At 34.8% G+C, this 23,451-nt stretch overlaps 1 protein-coding gene across 1 annotated transcript in view; it reads right to left on the reverse strand.

The window, feature by feature from the left end:
• Window positions 1–3,310: 3,310 nt before the first annotated feature.
• The window catches only part of LOC132308660 (putative callose synthase 8), a 51,001-nt gene continuing 30,860 nt past the window's right edge, over window positions 3,311–23,451 (reverse strand). The window contains exons 18-41 of the mRNA XM_059806814.1: window positions 22,754–22,835; window positions 22,607–22,656; window positions 22,328–22,414; window positions 22,131–22,265; window positions 21,944–22,038; window positions 21,779–21,863; window positions 21,520–21,680; window positions 21,198–21,321; window positions 21,013–21,107; window positions 20,793–20,931; window positions 20,367–20,518; window positions 16,847–16,953; window positions 16,611–16,730; window positions 16,408–16,476; window positions 16,051–16,219; window positions 15,660–15,771; window positions 11,961–12,080; window positions 11,769–11,884; window positions 7,789–7,872; window positions 7,437–7,549; window positions 7,120–7,349; window positions 5,482–6,330; window positions 4,129–4,314; window positions 3,311–4,021 (exon numbers count right to left, since the gene is read on the reverse strand). Of these exons, the coding sequence (XP_059662797.1) occupies window positions 3,791–4,021; window positions 4,129–4,314; window positions 5,482–6,330; window positions 7,120–7,349; window positions 7,437–7,549; window positions 7,789–7,872; window positions 11,769–11,884; window positions 11,961–12,080; window positions 15,660–15,771; window positions 16,051–16,219; window positions 16,408–16,476; window positions 16,611–16,730; window positions 16,847–16,953; window positions 20,367–20,518; window positions 20,793–20,931; window positions 21,013–21,107; window positions 21,198–21,321; window positions 21,520–21,680; window positions 21,779–21,863; window positions 21,944–22,038; window positions 22,131–22,265; window positions 22,328–22,414; window positions 22,607–22,656; window positions 22,754–22,835 (3,711 nt within the window). The 3' untranslated portion in view covers window positions 3,311–3,790. The remainder of the gene's footprint in view (window positions 4,022–4,128; window positions 4,315–5,481; window positions 6,331–7,119; window positions 7,350–7,436; window positions 7,550–7,788; window positions 7,873–11,768; window positions 11,885–11,960; window positions 12,081–15,659; window positions 15,772–16,050; window positions 16,220–16,407; window positions 16,477–16,610; window positions 16,731–16,846; window positions 16,954–20,366; window positions 20,519–20,792; window positions 20,932–21,012; window positions 21,108–21,197; window positions 21,322–21,519; window positions 21,681–21,778; window positions 21,864–21,943; window positions 22,039–22,130; window positions 22,266–22,327; window positions 22,415–22,606; window positions 22,657–22,753; window positions 22,836–23,451) is intronic.

Consider the following 23,451-nt stretch of genomic DNA (forward strand, 5'->3'; position numbering starts at 1 on the left):
ACAAAGACTCTCCCATTTTCCTTAGCTTTTTCATTTCATATTTCCACACATTCAAGGCTTAGATTCATCTACCTCCATTGGGATTCAAATTTATCGTAGAAGGAAAGACTGTAGAGCATATCGAGAGCAACAAAACCCACTAATCAATTTCGGATTTGGAGCACATTGTTCATTTAGAGTAGTTAGGGTTTGTTCTTAACTTGAGGTAGGGGTGTATTGTGCTTATAACCCAGGAATTCTTGAGATTATATGACCATTGTGTGAGTTATGCATGCACTTGTGTGTGGGGGTTGGATTAGAGAGCTTATATAATGACTTAATTGCATGTCCATAATGTTTCATTGAGTTCTTATATTAATTTTCATGTGTAACATGTTATTTGTTTCATTGTTGACATTATTGATGTTTGTTAAAGTGCTAAATCTTAGTGTGTACAATTACTTGTAATTAAAGTGCCTTACATGTTGTGGTTATTTATGAAATTATCATGTATTTGTTATCTTGTGAGGGTTAACTTTGAAGATGTATATTTCTATGATGATATTAAATTTTTACACACTTAAAATTTGATATAATGATAATATTAAATCATATGACTTTAAAATATCCAATTTGTTGACATTGCATCAAAGAGTATGCCGTTATAATGATTTGGATCGTAGGACATGGATTATGTGATTAGTATAATTTATGTGCGCTTGTGAAATGCAATTTGGGCATATCATGGTATATGGATTATTTTGTGGATTTGTTTGTTGATTTTGGGAAATACTCGGAGGTTTTTACTTTGAGAATGCGAGGGCTTGGCGCTTGCGGGTGAAATATAAGTTTCCCAACTTTATATTGGCTAATCAGTTGATTTCCGGCGGACTAGTAATCCGAGAATGACTATTTTTATTTAGGTGCATAGCATGGCTATGAGACCAAGAGTGTGAGTGTGTTCCGAGTTATCCCATTAATTGATTTCGACTTTTATTTTTAAGTAGACATTTATGTGTTATCGCAACTTGTGAATTTATGTACATTTCACTATATTGTTTATGTCTATCTTGATGAATGGATCAAATTTGTTTATGCTAGACTATGATGATCCTATTTATGTTTCCCTTGAGACTAGACGTTAGGAAATATGTTTCTTGTATTGTATGGCCATGCCATGTTTGTAGAATTTTGAGAAACCTAGTTTATATTCATGAGACATTCATACGAAGAAATTCGTTACTCACCCCATTGATCCTATATTTTTCAGAAAAGGGCATTGCCCAAGAGGAGGTTCCTCATCCCTAGTTTAATTGGGATCTTGACGATGTTTTGAGCTACCTTATGGTAATTGTGACATGCGTTGTATAGCTTACTTTTAGACTTATATTTTGACTCCTAGTGTATTTGGATAAAGTATTTGATGATACATGTATGTATTTTTGGAGGAGAAAAATAGCTTAGGAAATCACCCATATATCTTTTGGATTTTTGATGGAATTTTCTCTTTTATCTCTACTCATGTAATCCCATGATTTTATTTCTCACCTTATGTTTTAATGGGTGTAATGAGGTCATGGAGTCCATAACTTTTACTTGAATTGTATGTTCATCCTTATTATGTTATAACTTCGAAATTAAAATTATAGACTTGTGTAGTGAGATTGAACGATTATTGTATAATGTATATAAATGTGAGTTCAGTTGGATAGTTTAATGCAAATATTTAATTAATCATATTACTAATTATTATTATTATTATTATTATTATTATTATTATTATCTACTTACTTACTTACTTATTCATTTATTACTATTATTTTGTATCCTGGGCAATCACGAGTAGTCACTAATGTATTTTTGAGGGAGGCGAGTTCCATTTTGACTACCTGCCTGACTTATTTTCATTTTGTTATAAAACTATGTTCATATATTCATGGGTGGGTCATGACCAACATGCGTTATAATACTTGTACATTTCTACTTCTAGTCCAAGGCAGATTCTTATTTGAAACCATGACCATTAGTTTGGCCACGTACTGATTTTGTTACCTCCATGTCAACCATACCACTGTGTTGTCGCCCATATGGTAATCTGGTCATCCAAACCCTCGGCATTCAGCCCATTGATTTATTAATGAACCATTTGAGCATGAATGATATATGTGACAGGTGGAATCTGAGATAATTGATTTAACCCAGGGGATGAGGGTGTATTGTTTCGGCACTTGTATAGAGTGCTGCTGATGGTATTTCATTTTTATTTATATATTTAATTACTTAGTTATCTATTAATTTATTTAATTATCTATTTTTATTTTATTTCTTCGCGACCCGACTCATGGGATTTCGGGGCGTGACACTTAACCCGGAGACAGCAAAGTTTGAACCTGTTGTAATGAGACGAAGTGTTTTAAGGAGGGTTAAGAGTCTTGTCCAAAAACAACAATGTTGTGATGAAGTTAGATATGCCATAAGGTGACACCAGTGTGTTTCAGAGCTTGCAGTTGATCAGCTTAGCCAAAAACTGGTTTTCATCAATCACAAGATGAACCAAACCTTAAATAGTAGAATGACCTACTACAAAACCAGAATCAACAGGCAGTTCAAACTAGATTTGACAGGAAATCATTGGAGGAAGAACAGATCCAAACAGTGTGATTTACAAAATCAGAGCAGGACAAAGGGATTAATAAGATGTAGTGGTGGAGACGAGGAAAAACTTCTTAATTCTGCTTCCGTTTCAACAATTTTCCTCTTGGCTTATTAACTATGAAACAATAGTGTACCTCCTGCCGGAACTGCAAAGGTTCACAAACCTTGGTTGCTGGTACCAAGAATCCGGTTCTCTTCCCGGTTTCATATTTGTTTAGCATCACCAACTTGCTAACATAAACCCTGTAAAAGAACTCCATCTACTAAGATACTCTTTACCAGTAAGAATTTCAATTGTGATCATCCGTTTAAACTCTTAATTTTATCTGCTCAAGTCTTTGCTACTTTTAACACTTCGACTACTGAATTCCAAGTATGCTTCCTCCATCCTAAATGTAGCATGTTTGATTTTGATACATACATATGATAAATAAAAAATGCATTATGGGGTTACAAGCCTGTCAATGGAATTTGGTAACAGCAACTAAAGCCACCTACATACAACAATACATAGTTAATTTGGGGAAGAAATGTGTGTGTGTGTGTATACAGCATGTAAAATATCTACAACCCAAAAAAAAAAAAAAAAAAGCAAAAAAATGATGCGGATTCAGGATAGCATTCCGCTTAGTTGCAGCCACTTCCTAGATCTCAGTGGGTACCTAATAGCAAATGATTTATGATGAAAATCAATACAGTTCTGCTGCACAATTGCAATTTAAAAATGTTAGCTGTATACAATCATAAATAATCCACTCTGCTAAACTTCAGTTCTGCCAAATCAGAGCTGCATATATCAAGTTCAGCTATATGAACAATTTACACTCTTAGAGAATGCCAATGATATCATTAGTTACTGTTTCAACTTCTTTGATCTTCACAGTGACCCTTGGCACAATTTAAGAAAACAATGGAAGGGTTCATCTAAATTCTTAAATAGTACACAGTCGCGAATGACTCTTACTCTACAGAAAGTTACTTGGAACGAAGTATAAACGTTTTCCTTCAGTCTCTTGTAATTTTATTTATTTTTAATCAAAAGAATCAATTGATGTATATATTTTATCTTAGATGCATCACTTTTACAAAATGAGTATTTGTGACAGTGATTTGACTATACACGAGTATTCTGTACACAATCCCAGTTGAGGGGATGTTATCCACGTTTCCTTTTTCCTGCAAGAATTGGTTGAATATGCAATTTCCTATTGAACGCCTCGTTGAAAAGAAAACGAGTCTGGAAAGCCGAGATGATTGGGAGCCATGCCAAAGAAGCTATGGGTGCAAAAAGAAGAATGCCCATTCCATAATCATAAGCTCGAGCAAAGACCCGGGTGAAATCCCACAATCCTGTATCCTCTATCTTGGGTCTCACAGCTTGTGCAACCTGAACAAACCAAAATATCAGTGCAAAAAACTGATTAAGAAAATCACGTGTCTTCTTCTTCTTTTCTTTTTTTTTTTTAAAAAAAATATTTATTTGGCTAAGCCTACCAATATTAAACCCCATCCTGTTGGCAAAAATGCCAGACAGCACACGATCAAGTCCATCAAAGAGAGTTCACAGATGTAGGAGAGAGTTATTATGGTAGATAGGACACCGAGGAAAATAAATGCTTTAAATAGCCTGAATGCAAGGTGATATTTAGCACTCAACCGTTGCCTCCCCACGTTCACTACCTGTGTTAGCATGTTGAAATCATGTGCTCATTAGAATAAGTTATACACTGACCAATCAAAGCATAAGAAAATAATAGAAGTTGAATCAACCATTGCAGAAAGGTTATCATCAATCAGATGCATGGAACTACTTGATGAAATTACACAGTAGTCAATTAGCAATCAGATAGAAGCCAGAGATGAAAAGGAGAACACATTGTACTACTTGAAAGACTTTTAGCACATGATGCAGGAAGAGCTTTCTTCAGAAAGGTATATTGACCATCATAACAAGAAGAAGATAGTAATATACAGAACTTACTTAACACAGGCAACGGTGGCAACAAAACAGATTTTGTTGTTGCAGATACTCGTGTTGAAAAATTAGTAAGCTTTTGACAAGTATAACTTAAAGTACTAATCCAGAGTCCCAGTCTCAAATGAGGAAATTGAAGGAAGGAAATGAAGTTGATCATAATATGAAGCATGGCAAATGAAACCACGTTCCATGCATCTGATTGTAAGCTATAAGGAAATGAAGTTGATCAGGATTCGAAACCACGTTCTCATGCTTGATAGCCAGACATTTTACCAGTGCTCCAGGCAATGGTCCCTTATAGCTTACTATATGGGTCAATTTCAACGTCTAGGTGATGGTTTTCAAGTCTGTAAATTTGGAGGGATAACATCTGCATGTAATCTTAAGCTTTATGGGAATTTCAAATAAAGAATTTCAGCTGTTCTAGAATATACTTCTTTATCAAACATTCTCCTTCAAAACGTGCAAAAAAATCACTGCACTATCTAATCATTTAATATTTGGTTACACTTAATACTTTATGGTCCGGGCAGGTTTTTCCTAACCATGTCATTACATGAAAACTAAGTGTCATAAACATTAGTTTAACGTTAATTACAACAAATTTATAATATGTGGAGAACATGGGCTGGGTGAAGGGGTTGGGACTTAACATCTAATACAATGACTAACCATATCTCTTGGATCAGAATGGAATTGATTGGATGACTAACTGTGATTTCTATAAGTAAACTCATTTTCACAAAATTCAATTCAAGACCCATGATAACAGTAAGCAATATTCAAGACCCATGACTTAACAGGCGCATATAAGTAAATAAAAATGCATTTAGACATATTATCAAATAAAAGCATCAATAGGAGTTTACCTTGACTAACAGGAAAATCACAACAATGACAACCCACGAGAGCACATAAACTATGAAATTTTTGTTCTGCCCAGATATATCAAGGTGATAGACCAGACCATACTGGTAAATAAAAAATCTGAGAGAGAGAAATATTTCAATCAACCTAGAAATCAGCCCAGAATGACGAAGATGAGCTTGTTCATGGTTCCACCAGGACTGCCAACTCTTATCCTGATGGATTCCTATACCACCTTGTTGCTTAATCCACTTATTCCAATCTTTCCAATCATCCACTATCTTGCCCCAGTTAAATCCAGAAGGATTAAAAAGAAATGGTGCAAACAACCAAGTCAACGACATGAACCAAATGGCATATGTGATTAACACATATGCCATACTGTTTTGGTAGGGCCGTCTAAATAAATCATAAACAGTCAACAGGAGCAGCAGTTCAAATCCTTTCACGAAGTGACTTCGGGAATATAGTCTATAATTCTCTGTGAAGCTGGCATGAAACACCACAACCTTACGACCTGTGGGTCTGTACTTGGCGCCTCCATGAAGAATTGTTCTGCCATAATAATGAGATTTTGTTCCAAGAGAGAAAGTGAAGAATACAGCAGCCAGTTGCAATTGCATGAGGACAAAATCCTTCAGAGCAGTAAGAAATCCTCTCTCAAGTCCAATCTCAATCACCATTGGTAAGCCCGTTAAGAGTCCAAGCTGGATAAATGACTCAGAAGCTAGAGCTGTTTCCAGGGATTTTATGTTCTGAATTCTGGCCTCAAGAAGGAGTGCTTTTTCCAAACCACTAAGAACCAAGTAAAGCTGCCCATAAAGGAACACGTAAATTCCAATTACTGATATCTGCAGAGTTTCAACACAGATGGAACAAGCGTGAAACTTCAAAAATTCAATTGAATCAACACACCAAATTACTATGTCAAGGATCAGCAATTGTTACATATCAAAGAAAATGGAAAGATCAGCTCTTTTCTTTCCTTTTCTTTTTGTTCAAAACAAATAGCATGTAAAAATTAAAGATAAATAGATAATACGATATCTAGTATAACTTCTATGCAATCCATCAGAATTCAGAAATCATGACAACACTTTGTCATACAACTAACCTTTTTTAATATATACTTCAAGAGATCCTACAACTTCACAATTGCAATTTGATTATTTTCCCCGGATTTATACACGCGTCATGTGTCCAGAAAACGGAACACATTAAGGAAGTTTGCTAGGTGATTTCTTTTCTTTTTCCCCTTCTTATTGGTCCATTCGGTTATCACTTATCAGTAAAAGTTGATTTTGCACAACCTTCCAGTTCACAGAAAAAGGGAAATTGGTACTTATTACAGATCTTTCTTTCTCCCATCCAGTGTTTTTTCAAGGCCCATTGTACTTGTACAATAATGTCTAGTTTTTAAGTCAGTTACCATTACTTATCAAAAAAAAAAAAAAAAGTCAGCTACCACATTTAAGCCAGTCAATCCGTAAATTTTCCTAGGTAAAATTTAATCCTAAAATGTTTACAGATATAAAAATCCAATTCCAGTTCCAGGCTGAAATATGGAGGTCAATCTAAATGGATGTATCATATTCTACTATTCTTAAAGTTAAAATATTTTCAGGATTCAGACAAGTTACCAGGCTGTTAAAGTAAAACCCAATGGTTGTGAAGTATAATGAAAGCATCCGGAAGAAATCAAACCGACGACCAAGGCGGTATATATCACGGCTTAGAGTCTGTTCACTGTTTCCATTTGCTATTTTCGCTTCAAATTTTGAAATCTGGTTAAGGCCTACATCACGACCTTTGCCAACTTGCATATACTCCTGGTATGTAACATATCCCCGTCGTAATGTAGAATTAAACCCTACATTAAACCAGTTGATCTGTAACTGGAACTTAAACAAAAGACAATATATCTTCAAACAAGAAAATGAAGGTAACTAATTCCTACCAGCAAAAACATCCTCACTCAAGTTAATTGTCTTTGATGCTTTGCTTATGCCACCTCTTGTTAAGTGAAAAACCCTGTCAAACAAATCAGGATGTCCATAGTGGAATCGTACCCTGTATAATAAATTTAAAGTGAAAGAAAAACAAAAATTGGTCAAGATCAGTTGACTGGCAATACACAGCAATCAAAGCTTTCATCATGGAAAGCATAGTGAACAAAAATAATGGAATTGCAAACAATAACCAACGGAATTTTCTAAATCTAAGAATAAGATGGATATTGAGAAAAATAATCCTCGATTTTTTTCTGTGGCTAGTTGCCATCATGAGCATGCAAGCAAGGCATCCATTACCTGAGAGGATTCGCTAGAAGCCTTTGACCAATAGTGACAAAACTGCTCTCTTGATAAGACATGAACCATGCTAAAGAGGAAATACTGCAATTAGTGAGACAATATCAGATTCTTAGGCTTAAGTTCTAAAATGGCAAATATACTTTCTTACTAACAAATGATTTATTGAACACTATCAGCAAAATTTTTAGAGTTCAAATAGTTTTATCCTAACATAGGCAACATTATTCAGAAGGAAAAAAAAAAAAAAAAAGTTACAAGTTTCACAGCAGTATTAACATCAAATTAACTTCAAATGAAGAGCAAAAATCCACTAACTTGGGTACCTAAACCAGCCCCATCAGCAAGACATCCAACTCAAAACCACTGCAAAATCCCGGCAGATTGGAGTGTGTGGAAGGTCTGGGTCTCATTATTCCTTCTCCGGAAATCACTACAGATTATTATGTTTAAAAACCTACCTCAGCAACATGGGAATGCAGGCATTTGTATTTTTGTACAGACTATCAAACTTTGAAGCCCCACTTTCTGAGCAAACAAATTTGAATAGAAGTCTGTGAACTAATGAACTAGGGGTTTGTAGAAAGAAGAATAAGTGGAAAGAAAGAGTAAAAAAAAAGTGTGCTTAAGTTTGCCACGACACGAATTATATTATCTATGCATGCAACATGGATAACACTATTACATGACACAGAAAATAACAATTTTTTGGCAAGAAGAAATTATTGGAAACCTGATCTCATAACATAAGGATTTCTGCATTTGCTAAATTATCACATATAAAAAAATGTGGGGATAGATTCTAACAAGCTGGCAACACTATTTTTAATTGGAATATGGTTGTTTAAATTTATTTAGAAATTTGTGTTTTCATCTTACCGTTGGTATCCTAACCAGGTTTATGGTCATTCAACATTCTCAACCGACCTTCTAATCATCACTATCTTTTGGTTTATACCTTTTAAATGAAAAGGTTAACTGCTAATTTCAAAAGGTGAGAGTTTTTTATTCATCATTCTTTTCTACGAATTTTATAATTCTCTTGTGGAAATCCTCTCTTCTATTTTCTAGAGAGTTTTAGCACTAAACTACAAGTTGTCTCCAGTTGCATTTCCATTGGTGATTTTATTGGATTTTTGACCTAGCTGATATTAGCCACAAGAAGCTTAAGAAGGGGAAATTTAAAAATAAATAAATAAATAAAAGAAGAATTCTGGAAAGGGGTATGATATCTTCACTTTGCAAAAGTACTTTCATATTTCACTTGCTCTTTTTTAAGAAATGACATAATTGTCCTTAAAAGAATTCACTTTACAGTTGTCTCAAAAAAGTACTCTTACACTCCACTTTGTGGAGCAATTGTGTCATTTCCTTTATTAAGAAGGGGATATGATATCGGCACTCCACTTTTTCTTCATTTACACCACTTCAAGTTTTTAATAAATGAAATGAAAAAATTAACCCTCAAAAGTGAAGTGCAAGAGTACTTTTTAGAATAAATATGGAGGAGAGAGAGTGTTTTGGAAGTACAATTATGTCATTTCATTTTAAAAGAAAGCAAGTGGAGAAAGGTGACATGTGAATATCATTTCCATTAAAAGAATCAAATGAGTGTGAGAATATTGCTGGGAGTTCAAATACCACTTCCCTTTTCAGATTGGTTATATAGTCAAGCTTTAGGTTGTGTTGAGTCTTAGTTTAAAATTTTTTAGGTTTGGTTTGTCGCTTGTTTAATTTTTTTTGTGTTATATCAAGATTTTGGAGTCAAGGAATTTATGCTAATTATGGGAATTGTTGGAGGTGAGCAATAGTTAGCCCCATGTGTGTTTGTAAATGGCCCTTGCCCTATCGACACAATATTGTCCGCTTTTGACTCCCCCGGACCAGAGACTTCCCAGGTCACCCCTCCTAGTACTACTCCAGGTTAAGCATGCTTAATTCTGGAGTTTTAGTAGGCTCACGGCCGTCACGGCTTTAAAACGCGTTGTGTCATAGAAGGGTGATGAACCTACATATAGCACTTCACTCTTCCATAACCAGGCGATGTGAGAATTGTGAGCACACGTAGCCTGCTCCCGCCCATCGAGCCTCACAATTCCACCCCCCTTGGGAGCCTGACGTCCTCGTCGGCACACTTCCGGCTGGGTGAAGCTCTGATACCATTTGTAATGGCCCTCACCCTACCAACACAATATTGTCCGCTTTTGGCTCCCCCGGACCAAACTTTCCAAGAGGTCACCCATCATGGTACTCCTCCAAGTTAAGCACGCTTAACTCCGGAATTCTGATGGGTTCATGGCCATCAAGGCTTTAAAATGCGTTATGTTATAGAAGGGTGATGAACCTAAATATAGCACTTCACTCTTCCACACCCAAACGATGTGGGAATTGTGAGCACACGTAGCTCGCACCAGAGCCTCACCTCTCACAGGCCTACTCCCACCCACCGAGCCTCACATGTGTGTGTGTACACGCGCTCTTTTCAATAGAGATCAGTTTATTAGGTTCTTCTTCCTCTTCTTCTACCTCTGTTCTTTTTCTCTTACTTATCTGCCCTTGTTAGCCTTTAAAAGCCATAATCAGACATTATTCTATTTTGCAGACCTGAATCCTTCTATCTTCTAATTGTTCAACAGTAAAGCACACAAAAGAAAACAAATCAACCAACAGTACCATACACGAGTTAATGATTCACAATTCCTCTGATTTCATTCCTAAAAACCAACATTTTTTTTGATAAGTAATAATGAATTAAAAGAGGCATTTAATAGGGGAACGTGTCCCATAAACATTAGAGAAACCGGGGTCTAAGGCCCCAAAGAATCCAAAAAAGTAATTAAGTCATCAGAAGAGGACATTCCTAAAAACCAACATTACTGAACCAAAATTAAATATAACCTTTTCTCTTTCCTTTTAGCATTCAATTTAATATACCAGGCACCACACTTTCTGCTGCCCAGAATTTCAAGCAACCTAAACTTTAAAGTTATCAGGTGGTGGTGAGGTTTGAACTTAGAATCTTGTCTGTTATGATATCATGTTAACTATCACCTAATCTAAAAGCTTAGCTGTTAGAGAAGGTATAAATTAAGTATTTATATTCTCTAATGCCTTCACTTGCTAGCCCATTTAATTCTTTCACATCTGAAAATCCTCAAACTGTTCTTCCATAACTTAAATTTGTAGACAATCCTTTACCTAAGCCCTCCACAAGATCAATTCTAGGGTCTCTACAATTACTTCTACAATGTTTTCCTATTTAAATAACCTCATCAATTGGATAATCAAAACTCATAGAATGCTCACCACATTTGTCCTACTTCACTAGTTTAAGTACAGATTTTTAACCATTATATTCTATACAACCACAGCAACACATTGTGATAAAGAAATTATCTGAAAGGGGGTGAAATGGTGAATCAAGAATCAGAAATTCTCTTTTATTATGCATTGGTTGCTTGGATCTGATCTATTTCATTCCTCTCTTGCTTTTTTCAATTTTTAATTCCTTTTTTCTATTCAATTGTTTGTCTTGTATTGGATTTTCTGTTTCAACTTCTGCAGATTAAAACTTTATTTCATAATATATTGTAATAGGTGTTTTTTTACTTCCACAACCATTCAAATTGTTCATAATTTCCTAAACCATCATAGAACAGGAATTTTCTTATACTACTTATTTAAGAAATAAAATTCAATAAATGACAATGAGTGATACAAACATAAAATAACTGTCAAGTTAAAAACATGTTGACAAACCCGCCACATACCTGAAGAGTGTAGCAAATTGTGTGAAAATTTTATTGTTCAGGACATACATGGCAATCGATTTTCGGATTTGTGGCCCATGTGGAATATATTCTTAAATTAGTTATGTATTACTGTCTAAAGAAATCTTCAAATTCCTGCCGTGTAGTTTACTATATATGTGCATCATGCATGATGTGGCAGTTATAATTGAAAGAGTATAAGGAGCTAACCTTCCTGTGAATATGTGTTCCCTCAAACCAAGTATAGTAGGAGACTTCCGTCCTTGGTGCCGCATAAATTCTTGTAGAACATTTCTCATTTTGAAAGCTTCTTCCATATAATTATCCTGTAAGAATGTGAATGTAAAAACAAAATGGGTAAGAGCTACTAATCTTTTACGAGTAGGAGGAGGAAGAGCAAACCTGGTTCATATCAATCGCTTGGAGAGCTTCACCACGTGTAAAAATTATGGCATGATTTTGGTTTTCAGGTTTCCCTTCCCCAATATTTGGTGGTCCAGGAAGTTTTATGCGATATATCTCCTATAAAGTTTGACAATTCAACAATAAAAAACAAGGATGCATATCAAATTACACATGAAAAGGTGACAGACTTTCATCAAATAAGCAGATTGAATGAAAATGATAAATATTCAAATGCATTAAAAAAGCATCGGTATTGCAAGGGTAATCAATGTAGACAATTAAGTAGCTTGTGGTGTATAATGCATGGTGGTGGTCATTACCTTTTAGTATTTAGGCAATTCAAAAAGTTTCCACCACATTAAGATGACTTATATCACATGGACTTATTTGATGCTAGACTATTCAAACAATTTCGGCTAAAATAGTGAAATGATCAAGTATAATTACTGATGCAACCCAGATGTAGTCTTTATTAGAAGTCTGCCTGTGCAGGAATAAGGTGGGAGAGTCCAGGACCACCACATCATGAAATATTTTAGCTTACTTCTTTATTTCTAGAACAGAGAAGCATACAAGTCATTTTAATGTACTTAAGGCTGTTTTTTATTTCAAATAGTGGGCTTTTTGGGCGTTTGATTGGGGGCGGGATGTAAATTGGGTCTTGCACCCAGGTTCTTTTCTAAGAATTGCTGCAAGGAGAAACTGTCATTTTTAGGATTTCTGTTATGTTATTGCTACTGTTGCTTGTATTTGGGAGAATTGAACCAGCATTACAAACATTAATTTTCACTTCATTGTCATGGAGAGTGATATAATTTACAACAGAGAAAAGATGTACTTCAGAATTATTTTTATTTTCAAGCAAGAACGATATAACTACAAGAGGCAGGTCCATCTTGGGTATTCTCTTGCTTGTACAGGCATCCAAGACATTATATTAGAGCAACTAATCTAGATTTTTTTCTTTCTTTTCTTCTTTTCCCTTACTTTTATTTTCTCCTTTACATCTTTACCATTAATTTTCTTATAAAACCAATTGACACCTCCATGGATCGTAACGTCATATATGAGAAGATGATGGTTTGTCATTTGATGATCATACTTGATATAGAAGATTGATAGAAATTAATGCAGCTTATATATGCAGTGCCTCATTCAAATATTGCATTTGCAGTGAGACTTGATAATCAATTTGTATTAAATCCAAGACAACATAACAGGAAAAACAGCAGATCATGTTCTGTAGTATCTCAAAGGAACTCTGGGAAGAGATTTATGTCCTGTAATCAAAGTAGTAAGAGATCAGCGTATTGGTATTGCACATTTGTTGGTGGAAAGGTAGGTATAGATGCTAAATATAGAGCTATTACTGCTACAACGTGTGAGAATATTTAACTTAATCAAGCCGCTTTATATATATAGCCTCTAATCCAGTATTATAAGGAAGAATTGAACAATTGGAGGTAGAGTGTAATTCAGAATAAGGCGATGAGGAACAAGATTCCAAGCTATAACATATCAGAAGATCAGTTAGGTGCCATATATACCAAGTTCTAGGAAGGAGTTGTTCTATTTGAACTATTTAACAGCCAGGCATGATTGATTTTTGCTCTACCCTGAGGGGAAGTAGAGTGATTCATTTATTGACGCAAAGGTGCACTTTACATTAATTTTATTTTTAGTAATAATAATAATATAACTAGAGGATCCGGACCCATCGTGGATATGCTTCTGTTGTTTTTGCAATCTCTTTCACAGTTTCACTCTCTTGCTCATACAAACATCCAGAAAATTTAAAATAAAAATTCAGGTTTAAAAGTTGAGTTTCCAATTAAAGTCTGCAAAGGTTTTCCACAATCTTTGGTAGTGGGAAATGTGGACAGGAAAAGATTTCCCAATAATTATGTTAAATAAGAAAAATATATATACATATATGTTAAATAGATTTTCTTTCTAAACGTGTTGTCCTTGTTCATGTTGTTTTCTCTTGTAGCATATTAAATTCTTGTGCATATTACTTTTTTGGTAGGGAATTATTGGGCATAATTAATTTTATACATGTAGTTTAGAGTTTAACAGAAAATGTAAGCACTGTTCCTCCAACACCTTTGTACTTTTAATCTAATTCCTCCCCCCTTCGGCCCTTCCTCGATAAAAATGAACCAAATGATGCTAATCAATTCAATTCCTATTTAAATCAGAGAAGATACAGAAGAAAGGTAAATAAAGAATAACACTTCAAGACGATACTGCATCTCTAGCAACTACCCTTATTGTATTAAGCTTTAACAATTTATGGAAAAAAAATGTATCCAGTGCCTAAAGAATGAAATAAAAAGGTAAAAAATATGGTTGGTACGGTGGAATCATTAAAAGTAAATTAACAGTGGGGGAGCCGCATGGCATCCAGAGATGCCCCAGCTCAAATATTTTCTCTTGATTTTCTGTTCTATATATTTTTCTCTAATTGTAGATGTTCCCAAACTCAAAATTGGGGGGGGGGGGGGAAAGAAAAAAAAAAAAAAGACACTTTAGTCTTTTAGTCCACAATGAAAAGTCATTAATTTCTCTTCAAACTCAGAGAGAGAGAGAGAGAGAGAGAGAGGGGAGGAGGAGGAGGAAAGGGAGAAGAAGTATGTTACAATGTTTTGGCATTTTATTACGTCTAGTTTTCTATACAAGAAGTTCTTAGTGTAGAAATTTTCTATTCTCCTCATACGTCCCTTTATTCCTACTCAACTTAAGGTTAAAGATTTGTCTTTACTCTATATTTTGTCTGTAATCTAATTTATTTTCTTAATTTATAAAAATATATATATTTGTAAATCTATTAGTTGTGTTTATTTTCACCATAGTTTTAGGGTTGATGACTTGTGTTTACCATCTAGATTTTCTTTTTCTAAATTAGGATTCCGATAATTTTTATTATATAATTTATATTTATTCTCGAAATCCTACCATATTAAAATTGCTTTGAAAAAATATATGATGCAGTCTAAAGTGATCATAACGAAATCTCCAAGCAAATGCTGATTAACACCACATATTGCAGTGCATATTTCACAAATTGAACACGGACATTATGAATGCATGACATTTGAGTTATGCTAACACAACGAGCAATAATCTAAATTAAAAACTTTACAAATTAAAAGAATGTTAGATTAAACATATTGACTACTTAACTATGACCTTATAAATGATTAAACTACAAAATCTTATGGCCTAATGAGCTATTATCAGATTAAAAAATAGTAAATTATGTTTTTTTTTTTTTAAATAGTACATTATGTTTTTATGTACTATTATCAGATTAAAAAATAGTACATTATGCCATTCAACCCACTTACCTTCGCTAGGTTGTATGTTTTGAAAAAGCATAATTAATTGCAATGACAGAGGTTATCATGTGACCTTTCAAAACATAAAGAACTTGTCGAGAACAATTATAAAATAAATTACACTAAGCAGTTTCATAAAATAAATTCTGTAATTGTTATTTAGTTCAATTTGGAAATCAAGTAATAATGTGACTCTTCTTTCTCCAAGAAAAAATATCTTTATATATGGTCCAGATTCCAGAATACTAGGAATTCGTTCAAATAATTCACTGAATTCCCTCAACATAAGAAAACTGTTTATCATGTATTAATCTTTTATTTCTGATTGCAATAAGATATCAAAATAGTCTGTTACCTGGTCAAAGCCATTGACAGCTTTAACTAATATGGATGAATATACTTTTCGAGACTTATCTGTTGCAATCTCTTCTTTCTCCTCAACATAAGCAACACGCAAAGAGGGGTACCTTCAAGAAAATATTGCATAGGTGAATATCACTAGCTTCTAAATTTTGTTTCAAGCAAATATTGATAGGGGCGACTGAATAGTGAAATAGTAAACATTCAAGCTGCAAAGCGTGAGAACACAAGTTCCAGCCTAAAAGCAGTCACTCTGTGCAAAGATAATGGAAAAAATTACATCTTCTTCAGCCCCCCTCTCCCAGCAACCCAAATAGACGCGATTAACACTTATTAATAGCCTTTTTTCTTTTATATCGAGTATTTCATTACTGGAGGAGGACTACCTTATCATTAAATCAATTATGTCATGGGCCTGAGGTTCTCCAGAGGATTTCTGTGATCCAAACATTTGACAAGATATAACATGTGTGAATTTCATGTCTGCATGTGCATCTAGTTGAGCCGATAATGTATCACTTCCCCTCTCGATGGCATCATAACGTTGAAGAATATCTGGATAAAAAGAGGTCATTTGAAAAAGGATTATAGTGATTCCAGTCCTTATCAAACATCTCCAGCCTTTTAAATGGGCCTTTGATTGGACTCTCACTCTAATAACAGTAGCATCAAATATGCATTTTCAAAAGAGAAAGTTGAATACTATTGTATTATATCCCAAATTATGCATTCATGCAACATACCTTCGTCTTCAGCCATGTCAAGAAAAGCTTGTAACTTTAAGGCTTTTCTGTAGTACATCATTCCTCGAACTGGTATAACATCATAAAATAAAAGTGGAGGGGTTATATTCACCATAACAATATTATCAGATACTTCTTTAAAAAAAAAGAAAAAAAAACTATAATCTCAAGAAGAATCTTATTATTATTATTTTTTCTTTCACCTGTTCTGCTCAGAGTTTGCCCCCTGAAAGAAGTCCAATTTCTAAACTCTTCCTCCAATTCCACATTTAATTCATCGGAATATTCACTCCCCATGCGTTCCAAAAAGTTTTTCCACTCATCTGAGAGAAAAAAAAATAAATTTGTGAGGGAATCAGTTATGTGTGCACATTTAAATCTAAATGGATGAACAAAAAATGCTTTTTGAAAATTTAAAGATGTTCTAAATTTTAGAAACCTGGATATATCTTCTGCATATAAAAGCCGATGGAAACCCCTTCTTGGCTTGAATGAAGCTCCTTTGTTGAGAATGTAACTTCTTCCATGTAGTGTGGAGTCAAAACACTGCATCCAAAAGAGAATTACTGGATCAGCAACAAGCTATTGGCTTAGGTTCATCTCTCTATTAGCATAATTGAATTGCATCAGTGTCGTGTAATTTGATGCTGGTATAAATTGTTAGTATTTATCTATTTCCCACATGATTTCAGATAATTACTTTAGGAATCTTCTTCATGGTAACTATCAGCATTCATATGGCGAGATGAAGAAACTCGCACAAACAAATATATACAATATAAACTTTGGCAATGGTTCTGGTGACTCCAGACTTGCATAAGGAACTGTATTTGATGTGGTAATATAACATCACCATATTAAGTTTCAATTATAGAAGTTGAAAATGTGGTAACACAACATCACCAATAGAAGTTGAAAACTGGACAAGAATTGAAGGAGAGAAGTGAAAATTTCAAAGATTAAGAAGAACAATCATGAAGCTATGCACTTTAAATTAGTAATGTGGTCTATTTGACACGCTGAATCGCTTAAAATACATCAAATATTGTAATAAATTTCAAAAGAAATGGACTTAATTTAGATCAAGCTTTCATGTGTATTCTAATAATAAAGTCTGTATTTGTATCCTATTGAACCCTTTTATGTTTTAATTTCATTGACAGCATCACTAACACTGTTTCTAGTTCTACAGAAAATCTATTCCTTCCCAGCTGGTGAATGTTAGCATATTTTTCTTTCTTGTTTTATCAGTTATTCTCTCATGTTCCTTATTGGCAGTTTCCTATCAGTGTTTCCATGTTGGATCTTGACTTTCTATTAGGTAGGGAAGGCAATCAGATAAATTTGGGACATGGCACTCCTTCCTTTGTAGATTTGTTTTCTTGTTTCCTTTTGTCTGTTGTACTAAGTTGCAAATACAAAGTTGCAACCTTCAGCACCCTTTAACGCATCATCTTTGATTATTTACTTATCAGAAAAAGGACTGCTCGAAAGAAAAAAGAGAGAATGTTTTTGTATTATGCAAAAATTTATCATTTTGAGTATCCATGATACTTTATCATTTTCGTGTTTAATCTCCACTATTTACTTAAAAACTGCAAGAGACAATGTCTAACTATAAAGTCAGGACTCAACTTCTTAATTTCATGATTCAGGTGTTAAATATATTTCTGGCGTCTTTGCAGTCAAAATTAGGTGGCCTGGTTACCTGGTGACAAAGACAAACTAGTTTGATACAAAGACAAAGCAGAGGTCGCTTCTCTTCCAAGTGTTAATTCATTTTCTTGTACATGAATTGTAAGACATGATATCTATATCGATAACCACTAATAGCCATGAGCAGTGCATGCGCAATAAGGGTTCATATGTACTCCTTTCCCGACCCAACTCGGGAGATTGATACCGTTCCCGGTCCCTGTCCCAAACCTCTGACGGCACATGACAGGGAATAATAAAACATTCTGAAACTGAGCCAAGATTTACAGTTAGCATTTAATCATATATTGTGAATCAACTCGTGACCCAGCTTCTAAATATTTAACATGACTATTCAACTCTTCGATATATATCTATTATTTGTACATGTTGCACACACATTCTATTTCACAGTAGATGATTCTCGGAGAGAAGGCTGGTTGTTGTTTTTATAAACGATCTTTCCTACCTTTATCTTAGACTTTTGATAGAGGCTGAATGTACATGAAGATGCATGATAAATACATGAATTGTTAGCAGAACATGCAAAATCCGGACAGAACGGGTTTTGCTTATTTCCACCTGCTCCTTGTCCTGATTGCATTTTAATACTTTCTCCCATCCTGCCCCTACCACATTTAATTGCACCCAGAACTTGTCCTTTTAGGGAAGGGGAGGGGTCGGGTGGATCAGGGCAGGGCAGGGACCTGAGATCAGGCAAAATCGACATCCCACTAGTAGGTGAAGAAATGTTTCTAAATCAGCAACAGTGCTTTCATTGAACAAATTGGATTTTGTCGCTCATGTGATAAAATCATTTGAATAATCCTTTGCCATCGGAAAGCAATTTTTGTCAGGGCCATCTGTTTTCATGAATCACGAGATTACAATAACTTAGTTTCACATGGTCATTTTTTTTCTTTTCCTAGTTGGTACTAACACACGCTTGTCTCTTCTGAGACTTGAACCTCTGACCTCCCTTTTAGGAAGTAAGAGGTTGATACCGCTAGGCCACTGGCCCGTTGGTCACATGGTCATATTAAATAAAAGGTGAACAAAGTGTGAGGCTCAGTGGGCGGAAGCAGGCCAGTGAAAGGCAAGGCTCTGGTGCGAGCTACGTGTGCTCACAATTCCCACATCGCCTGGGTGTGGAAGAGTGAAGTGCTACATGTAAGGTTCAATACCCTTCTATTGGACAATGTGTTTTAAAGCCGTGATGGCCGTGAACCTATCAGAACTCCGGAGTTAAGCGTGCTTAACCTGGAGTAGTACTAGGATGGGTGACCTCCTGGGAAGTCTCTGGTTTGGGGAGCCAAAAGGGGACAATATTGTGTCTGGATAGGATGAGGGTTGTTACACAAAGAGAGTAGGGGGTCAATTATCTCATCAAAAATTCCATTCATACTTGTTCACTTGAACAATTACTTGACTACAAAGAGAGATAGGTTCGGCCACTGCTTCTTCTTACGTTGAGGCTATCTTGTGAGACTAGGTACCTTGTTTCTGTCTAACTTGCAGCCAGTCAATGGTTATCCTAGGTCAAGAAATAGGAACAAGGTGACTCAACTCTCAAGTGCCTTGGAGACACCAGAGAAGAGGAACAGGAACCTTGTATTCAAAAAACAAGGTGCACTAAAAGAGTTATTCACAAAACTACTTTTTGGATTATTTGTAAATTGTAAAATTATTTGTATTTATACCTTTTCTTGAACCACCTCTTTCCCTTCTTATTCCCAAACAAACTAAATAAATAGAAAGTTACCAAATTCCTCTTAAATCTTCTATTAAGGGTTTAACCAAAACGTAGATACTGAAGAAAATGATGATTTATTTTATGTTATATATGCCACTTTTCAATGTTTAAAAATAAATCTTTTGTCATTAGACTACCGATCAGGTACAGCTAGTGAAGGTACAGTTGTATCATTCTAGGGTGCAGAAAGAGATTGAAAGAAGAGAGAGAGAGAGACATTCTTAATAAACTCTAGGATATTACAGTAGTGGCACTGTTTCAGACAATTGTAGCACAAGACTGATGACGATAATAGCACTATTCTACGTTGTGTTGCTTTAATTAAGTTTGTTTCATTTTATTATGTATCTCAACAGAGTCATTCCTGTTAATAAGTAACTATATGATCACTTTTTTCTTTTACATTATGCGAACTTGAAAGTTTGGTGCATAAATGGAAAAACTGAAAACAGAGCAAATATAACCACAAATTGCCAAGAAACACAAAACGGACAAAACAACACGACCTGACCTGAATGACAACATATTGCGCACTTTAGGAGCATTAGGCATATCCATAAAGAGAGAAGTAGCGAAAAACAAAATCCGCCTCCGAGCCTCTAAATTTGCTGGTACATCCATTGCTTTATCTTTGACAGTAAGCAGCAAAAGGAAACGCTTGATCTGGCATCCAAAGGTTGAAGCATTTTTGTTATATCATATGTATCATATTCATGTTATTATACATGCACATACGTTTATTTGTGTTTATACATATAATTATATGTAAGATATATACATCCATGTATTACTGATCGAAGACACTCATGTCACAGAAATGACTGCCAAAGCCAAAACAAGATTCCTGATTTTCCCAAATAGAAGGATGAAGCCCTGTTGTTGACAAATTTAAATAGGAACAAACACAGATATCACAGAAAAGGAGTAACAAAATCACCTTTTCATTCAGAGGGCCACTATCTGGCAGTGGGAAATGGATAGATTCCTTCGATGCAAACAATTGTGGTTCAATGTTACTGAAAAATTCAGTTGAATCTTCTTCTCTCTGTTGGAAAGAGTAAAGAAAATCCAGTATTCTGTGTGCATTGAAAATGAATTTCAGTACGGTGAATATTTTAAATTAATCAGATAAAATTAAAGAACTGACTGCACTGAACCTGGAACTATTTAGCATCATGTCATTGGTTACAAGCTCAAATGTATCTTGAAGTACTTCCACAACTTTACAATAGTTCTCTTCATTTCCTTCAACCTTAAATAACAAATTTTTTAAGGCTCAAAGAAACAGAGAAAACGAAGCACATATTCAACTAAAACTAAAGTTTTGAAGTTAAACAGATACCAGAAGTTCTACTAAACTGACACATTTAGCCTGTAGAGCAGGTAGCTCGATCATCTTGAACTCCTCAAGAAGGCTTGATCTATTAAAGCTTTCCTCAATCTCATCAAAAATGCGAAAAACAATCCTGAGAAGCAAGCGACAATGGGAACAAGGTGATGGAGACAAAGTGAAATGAATGCAGAAAAGTCTTCAGAAAATGGTCTAGCAATAGAAGAAAAAAATTGCAACTTTTATATATCACTCGCTAAAATGTCCAGAAACATATTTAAGCCCAACAAACATAGAAGAGAGTAAATGTCAACAAACGAAGAAGTAACTCTACCTTCTCTCTAGATCACCCACAAGTAAAATGTCAAGGACGTACTTAAGTAATTCATAGCCCTCTTTTACAGCGCAGTACATGTAATAATCTTTTCTAATCTTTCTAATAAGATTTGCATCCTTCCCAACATAATCTCTTGAAATGCTCAAAGCTGTTGAAAACTGGTAAGAATAGGAAAATAAGTGTTGAGATCAACGATATGGGAACATAGATGCCAAAAAAAAAAACGAAAAAGAAAATTGAATATGAGCACTATTACCTTATTTGATAGAAGGAAAACAGGCCATTGAACTACACCAGATAATAACTCTGATGATAAAGGTATTTTCATCAAATCCATCTCCCTGTTTTTGAGAAAAAAAAAAAAAAAAAGAATCGGTTAAGGTATTGTAATGGACGAAAACTTTATTAAAGTATAATCAACCTGTTGCTTATCAAGTCCTCCTCTCGGAAACCACTGATAATTTGATTCCATACCAGAACAAACTTAACAACATTATTCTTTCCATTATCTGACACCTGAGACAAGATAATTCCATAATCAGGCAAAAACAGCACACAAAATCTTTCCAACAATCTAGCCACGCATCATAGAGTTGAAAACCTCATACCTTCTGAAATCTATGGTGTAAAAAACCTTTCCAATTTCTGTTTTGATCATTTCGGGATGGGGGTGGGATAAGGCACGTATGAAATGCAGATGGCAAGGACTGGAATCTACTTCTCAGCATGCCTAATGTCCGAATCTACAAGGACAATAGAGGTCAGACTGCAAGCATATTAATTTGAGAAGAATAAGACATCTTACCTCACCAAGATGATGCAAAATCCCATAAACTCCACCAAATATTGAACAGAAAACAGAATACCAAATTTGTGTGTCCATGAAATATACCTGAAACAAAAGCAAACCATTATGTCATGCATGAACTCTTTGCAAAACAGAAATTTTAATTGATCAGAGAACTTGATTCATATTTTCAAGATGTGTTAAAGTAGGTCTTTACTATATTAAAATAAGCACCAGTCCAGTTCATACATTGAATGCTCAGTCACAAGGAACTGATTAGGACATCTAGAAACTCACAAGTATTATGGGAGCCCAAACAGCTGCGATTGCACCAGCATTGCTCTTGACTGAATTGGTAGTAACTCTTAATGTTAGACAAATGAACAACAATAAAGCACTAATCCAATTCTATAAGCAAATAATAATAAAAAGAGCCAATATTACCTTTAGGGAAGAGCTCATGCCAGTCGTAATTTTTTACCCCAATTTTCATGATTTGTCTTGTTGGTGCTATAAGTGGCTTTATCTGCAAGATTTTTTTTTTTTTTAATGGCACCAAAAGTCTACAAGTCAGCTTAGGCATGCACAATCCCTCACATTATCACCATTAGAGAGATGATATATTATTCCAGGGTGTTATAACTTATAAGCCCATCTAATTTGCTAATTATTACATCGTGTAGTTAAAAGTTCACAGTTAAGGACCGTGTTTATATTAATTCTATGCTCATTATATTCCTCTGAAATGTTTCTTCTTCTCTTCTTCTATTATCAACCTCACAGAGTTAACCTTGGAACCTTCAAATGAATATTCATTACAGCATCAGAGTAGAGAATCTTCAGAAAACATTAGAAACCAAAGGATAAGTTCATGTGACCATAATGCTGTTACCAGCAACTATACAACCAGGTCATTTCATTATGGAAGTAAGGACTATTTATCAAGTGAGATCTAACACCCAAATATTGGTCACCCTTAAATTGTGGGAAAACAGAAAAGAAATTAACTGTTGTATAAGGTTCTAAGAAAACAGAAAAAAAGTGCAATTTATGATTCTGGGTGATTAATCAGAGTACAGTTACATGATACCGAATGCCCTAGTTGATATGGCCATTGTGACAAGGGCAAAAGGTAGGGTCTG

The sequence above is a fragment of the Cornus florida genome, unplaced genomic scaffold, assembly GCF_030987335.1.
Source record: "Cornus florida cultivar Cherokee Brave unplaced genomic scaffold, ASM3098733v1 CherokeeBrave_3.0.0_Hap2_Chr05, whole genome shotgun sequence".
NCBI classification, from domain to species: Eukaryota; Viridiplantae; Streptophyta; class Magnoliopsida; order Cornales; family Cornaceae; genus Cornus; species Cornus florida.